Source organism: Octodon degus, unplaced genomic scaffold, assembly GCF_000260255.1.
Source record: "Octodon degus isolate 3935 unplaced genomic scaffold, OctDeg1.0 scaffold00431, whole genome shotgun sequence".
In the NCBI taxonomy this organism is placed as follows: domain Eukaryota; kingdom Metazoa; phylum Chordata; class Mammalia; order Rodentia; family Octodontidae; genus Octodon; species Octodon degus.
Genome location: NW_004525007.1, coordinates 44,203 through 50,799, shown reverse-complemented (window position 1 = coordinate 50,799; position 6,597 = coordinate 44,203). Strand labels below are relative to the sequence as shown.

Here is a 6,597-nt window from a genome sequence, read left to right as displayed (position 1 = left end):
CGCTTTCTGCCCACAGCTGTACTCCCAGATTCTCTGTCCCCTAGCTTATTTCAAAATGTAGGTCTACTTCCCATCCATTATGTAACAGAGGACTTTAGGTCTGCCTCAAGGAAGAGGTGTGTAAAAGGGTGTCAGATCTAAATCCACCACCACAACAAGGCAAATTTGATTCACATCATGAAACTGCCTGTAGCCAGCTTTCAATGTTACCTTCTGGAAAGTGAATCAACACAAATTCAAAATTATGTTGCTAAGCAGACCTCTTTAAGCCCTGATACTTTTTCTGCTTGAAAAAGAAGTAGACATTTCCGCTACCATAATTCAACTGCAGTGTCTCTTGACATGACACTATTGAGAAATTGTTTTGTTTTGTTATTTGAGATGGGACCTTCCCAAGTTACTCAAATTAGTCTCTAACTCCTGAGCTCAAGCAATTCTCCTGTCTCAGCCTCCTGAGTAGCTAGATCTACAGATGTATATTACAACACCCAGCTTCTGAGACCTGTTGAAGGACAAATAATAGCATCTGTGGCAGTCATCCTTTGAATGGGTCATCAATACTTTGCCATTATCCTACATCTGTAGGGACAAGCCCAAGAATATGAACAATTAAGACAAAAGGACAGGCCACTTCACCTTTCTATAGATCTCATCACCACTCCCAAGTCACAGAAGGACGGCCAAAGTTTTCCTGTTCCCACCTTTTACTTTATTTTGCTTCTTTTTGTCATAGCATATTTTGCTATTCTCTTTAACAAATTTCAAAGAGAAGAATTTAACAAATTTCAAAGAGAAGAATTTAAATTAAATTCCATTGTAATTTAAATATTGTAGGTGCATGAATTCAGCAAAATAACCCAATATAGCCCAGTAGTCCCTAATAGTGGGTTATCCATAGGTCTGGCAATGTCAAAAGTTGTTGACTTGAGCCTTTTACAGCTCAGCATATTAATATAGCTTTACTTTTTATACTTTGTTTTTATACTTTTCTGCTGGATGGTTAAGACCAAGATAAAGCAAGACCTATATAACAAGAAATGTAACTTTTGTATCAGCCAAGGTCAGTCAAATCCCCTCAGGATTTATCCTGAAACCCTGTACCACAGTTTGTAGATCCTTTGTCAGTGTCAGCCATGACAATGGAATACCCATCTCTGACAAAACTAAACCAAAAAAGGGGACACAAATGATGGACCATTTTGTGTCTGTGTATTCAAAATAGTTAGGATGGATATACAGCTATGCTTTCTCTTAATTCAATGAGAAGAAAGATTTGTACTAATAGTGTTTGGACAGGATATCATGTCTGCATCTTGCACTATGAATAACTACTATGAAGACAACAACTGCAATGTATTAATTATTGTAACTGTCCTACTAACTTGTTTTGGAACTGTCTCATTGCTATTTGTTTCTCAATAAAATTAATAAAGTAATTACACTGAAGATATTCTCAAATGGCTAAAATAAGAGCTCAGTAAATTGTTTTATTGAAATGGCTACATGATGATACTTACAAAGAGTATTGAGTTATCTCAAAGAAAGTGTGACTTTTTAAAATTTTGTAATTTACTTAGCAATAGATATTTCCATATGTTCTCTTTCAGGCAGCTGATTTTTGTCCTCAAACCTCCAGCAAGTGCTACAAAGAGGAAGACATTCTGAAGAAATAAATAGTTCTCAAGTTCTCTTTTAACCACAGAGAGGAGAAATGAAACACATTATCCACTCAAGTGCAAATGTCAATGGCACAACAAGAAACAATTCAGACTGTCCCCATGTGGCTTTGCCAGAAGAGATATTTTTCCTAATTTCTATCACTGGAGTTTTGGAAAACCTCATTGTTCTCTTGGCTGTGATCAAGAATAAGAACCTCCAGTTCCCCATGTACTTTTTCATCTGTAGTTTGGCCATTTCTGACATGCTGGGAAGCCTGTATAAGATCTTGGAAAACATTCTGATCATGTTCAGAAACATGGGTTATCTCAATCCTCGTGGCAGTTTTGAAACCACAGCAGATGACATCATTGACACCATGTTCATCCTGTCCTTGCTTGGCTCCATCTTCAGCCTACTGGCAATTGCTGTTGACCGCTACATCACCATATTCCATGCCCTGCAGTACCACAGCATTGTAACCATGCGCCGCACCACTGTAGCTCTAGCAATCATCTGGACCTTTTGCATTGGTAGTGGTATTACCATGGTGCTCTTCTCCCATCACATCCCCACAGTGCTCACCTTCACGTCACTGTTCCCATTGATGCTAGTCTTTATCCTCTGCCTCTATGTACACATGTTCTTACTTGCTCGCTCCCATGCCAGGAACACTGCCACCCTTCCCAGGGCCAATATGAGAGGTGCCATCACCCTGACGATCCTCCTGGGTGTTTTCATCTTCTGTTGGGCCCCTTTTGTCCTTCACATTCTCCTAATGACCTTCTGTCCCAGCAATCCTTACTGTACCTGCTATATGTCCCTGTTTCAAGTGAATGGCATGTTGATCATGTGCAATGCAGTCATTGACCCTTTCATCTATGCCTTCCGGAGTCCAGAACTCAGGAGTGCATTCAGAAGGATGATTTCCTACAGCAAGTACCCATAGAATTACTGCTCTTGATTTATAGATGCACTAAAATAATATCATTAAGAGGTGGATTGTGTCGTAAGACAGTAACATAACATACTGTTACAGATTTTGGATGCTGGAGTCTCCTTCTTGATATGATTTCTGGGTTCTTTCCATCTCAAACAAAGAATTGAGTGAAATAAGAGAAAATAGTGGCAACATTTTGCAGTTATTTTAGCTAGGAAAAATTAAATGTAAAAGGTAAGAAAGAAATTCATTTCTGCAGTATGAGATTGAGCTGAGTAAAAGGGAGGAAAAACAGGGACTTGGGCAATAGCTCAGCAGTCTAATCACCTGCTAGGCAAGCAAAAGGACCTGGTTCTATCCCCAGTATCACATGCCACACTAACCCTGGAAACCCATGGTGGAGCACACCTGTCATCCCAGCACCAGGGAAGCTGACACAAGAGGAGCACTATGAGTCTGAGCTGAGTAGTGAGACCTCATATCAAATAAAAGATAAAAGAAAAAAAATTAAAACAGAGGAAAACTAAAAACAAAAATAAAAAATATAAATATAAAACAGGGACCGGGGAGATGGCTCAGTGGAATAAGTGCTTCCCTGGCAAGTGCAAGAGTCAGAATTCAATCCCCGGTTCCGCAAAAATAAATAAATAAATAAATAAATAAATAAATAAATAAAATATATATATATATATATCTCCTTGGACATAGGGAGGCTACCCTGAAGAGGCAAAATAGTGAGTGCTTCAGCAATTACCATTCTTTCCTTTCCACACATCATGTGTTCTCACATGAGGGGATCCACATATGGAGTCCTAGGAATTGTTTTGCATATATGTCGTGGGATCTAGTCATGCTTACTCCCCCAATCAGCTTTGCAGCACCCTGTCTTACTGGCTCAATACCACAAAATACTGATATTCCCAACCCTCTCTTTCCTATGAGCAAGATAATCCTACTAATGTTTTCATGTGAATAATCTTCTTGTAAGTGCACACTGTATAACTTCATTACTAGGGGAATAAAATGATATGTCTGAAACAAGGACAGAATATGAAGCTCATGTGGTGGTACAAACTTGAGAGTTATAGGCCAGGCCCAACAGTTGTTCCATGGATATATAGCAAGCTCTCCTGAGAGGCCATCTAAGCTGAGGCCATGGCACCCTGTCTGAAGAAATTAAAGTATATAGCTCAGTGGCAATATAGTGCAGTGGTCTAAAGCACCTGCTTAGGTAAGCTTAGGCAACCACAGGAACCACAGTTTGATCCCCAGCACCATTTGCCATACCAACCTTGCCTCCAGGGTGGGCTGAGCTGGCCACAAAAAAAGAAAGAAATTAAAGTAGCTAGGCAAGAGTGAGTCAACTTTCCATCATTTTAGGAGACACAGGAATAATCAACTTAAAAGGAGGAAAGGTCTATCTTGGCTCTCAGATCCAGAGATTTTAGTCAGTAACCAACTGCTCCATTGCCTGTGGGCCTATAGAGAGGCATCACACCATGGCAGGAATGTGTAGCAGAGGCAGCTCACCTTGTGGCAGCCAGGAGGCAGAGAGAGAAAGACAGAAGAGACCTGTGTCCCCAGTTCTTGTGAAGGACATTCCTTTAATGGCCTCCTGAAGGTTCCACCACCTTCCAACAACACCAACCTAAGTTCCAGGCCTTCAAAGCAGGGTTGGGCCTCCAGGTACCCCTTATCTGAAAGCACAGTAGCTGACAACTCAGGACAGAAACCATCAGGTCTTTGTAAGCAAAGGGTGCTGATAGCATTGGTTGACTGTCTATTTCCATGGCCATAAAGTGATCAGTACTCTTTCTTCCACACTCTACCCACCTGCTTTATCTAAAGCATTTCAATTACTTTGGGAGACAGCCAGAATATAAATTACTGTGCTAAATAATCACCTTGGAGTATCCAACAATAGCAAACTGTAAGTCTTATTTGCTTATTCAATTCTCCATCAAATATGTCAGGGTCTGGATACAGGCTAGGGTCATCTGGCCTTAAAAATCTATGCCTGGTTAAATCTCCTTGTGTTTTAGAAGCATAAAGTTCAGAAGAAGTATTAGACAACTCAATCCACTTGGTTCCTATCTCAGTTACTTTTCTCTCATTGCTGAGACAAAATACCCAACACCCAACATTTAAGGATGGAAAGATTTATTTAGTTCAGTTTGTAGTGGTTTCAGTCCATACTTAGCTGGCTCTAAAGCAGAGTAGCACATGGAAGAGGACAGTTTTTCATGGTGGAGGAAAACAGCAAAGAGTAAAGGGCAGTGCAGCAGCTGTGGCAGCCAACAAGCCTCTCTGACCTCCTTACATTTGTATGCAAATTATCTGCCCGAGTGTGGATGTAGTACTCACCCCCTTAAGCCCAGCACTGGATCATGAATTAATTACAAACTCTAGAAGCCACCCAAATAACTGCATAAGGATTTGGGGAAACAAATAGACACAAACCATAACAGTTCTTATCTGTGAATGAACAAAGGTCAAAAGAAAACATTATTTTAAGTGTAGCAAATATTTGTGGGGTTTTCCAAATACATATTGTAAATACAGGGAGACACAGACTAACTCACTGAATGACAGAGATTTCACCCTTAACTTGGACTATGAGAAAATTTAGACCAAAACAGCACACCAAACAGCAAACTCTTCCTAGAGGCCCAAAGATGTGATGAGAAATTTTCTACCTCCTCCCCAGGTAACACAATCACTGGAAAGTAGTATGCTGTCCATTAGCCACATTGAAATGTCAGATGTGGAAAAGTGGTACCTAAACAGGAATATAAGGACACACTGTCAGTTCATCCTGGCTTTGTGGCTACAGATAAAGCTCAAAGCTGCAGCCATTGCTGGAGTGAATTGCTCAGGCTAGAGAAGACTAGAGAGGTTGGGGGACTGGGACAGAGGAAAGATAGGGGCTATGGGAGTTGCTGCAGGGGTGGTGCCCTCAGGACAATCCTATACTTCACTGTTTCAGAGAATTATGGTTCTAGCAGACAAGAACTGACTTCCCAGATGCTAGGTGGGGTGTGGTGTCTTGGGCACAGGAAGTCAGGGGAAAGACAATGACACACTCAGCTGGCCAGTTGAGCCTGGGCCCCTGAAACACACCTGGCCTTTCCTGAAGAACTCATATCCCAAGCTTTGGTCAGGAATAGCTCAGTATTGCAACCAATGCATCGTGTTCAGTCAACTCAAGTGTTCTGGGATCTGGACATAGGCCAGGGTCACCTAAGGACACAGAAGTTGTCCCAGAAAATGGCTATGACCACATGAATCTAGGTGCACCTTCTGCAGGAGAGTTTGAGAAGACAACCAAGACCACACTGGACATCTTGGGGTGCGATTGACATTAGACATGAGGAAGACAGGAGCCTTGGAAGAGAGAAAGGCTGCAGGGGCACATTTCCAGTGTTTCCATGTGGCTCATGTCACCAGCTGGGCTAAGCCCACAGGTTGTCTTGCATTCTATTCTGTAGGAATCCTTTCTGGTCCTCCCCACTCTGAATGTTTGGCTTACTTCTAACATTAAACTGAGTTTATTAACATATACTATAAATTTAAATTTAACATATAAATATAAACTTAATTTCATGTATTTAAATCTTGAAAAAATTATTATAATAAAAGACACACTACAATTAATGAGAGGAAAATCCTCCCCTTTACTTGCAACACACTTATCTTATTGTTCTTGCTATTTTCTGGAGCATTTCTGAAGAGAGGAGGATTTTTGAGGGAGATTAAGTGTAACAATTTTGTTGAAATTTGAACATTCACCATAATTTTCAATCACTCCCTTCCTTGTATGATACTACATGTAAGTTTTTTTAGCATAAAATCTGAAGTGTAGTCTTATAAGCAACCTTTCTTTTTTTTGAGTTTCATTTTAATATTTATTTATTTATTTATTTATTTTACAAAATCTCAAAACAAGATTTTAGGAGAGTAATAATGGTTAGTACATTGTGTATTGTTACCACCAAAGTAGT

At 40.2% G+C, this 6,597-nt stretch overlaps 1 protein-coding gene across 1 annotated transcript; it reads left to right on the top strand.

The window, feature by feature from the left end:
• The first annotated feature begins 1,711 nt into the window (after positions 1–1,711).
• Positions 1,712–2,605, top strand: Mc2r (melanocortin 2 receptor). The gene has a single exon (XM_004648535.1). It carries the CDS (start codon positions 1,712–1,714, stop codon positions 2,603–2,605), a length of 894 nt encoding a protein of 297 aa, XP_004648592.1.
• The last annotated feature ends 3,992 nt before the right edge of the window (positions 2,606–6,597 follow it).

Bases quoted from the DNA above. Each gene is read 5' to 3' on its own strand.
- Mc2r (XM_004648535.1), top strand. From the start codon at position 1,712: ATGAAACACATTATCCACTCAAGTGCAAATGTCAATGGCACAACAAGA.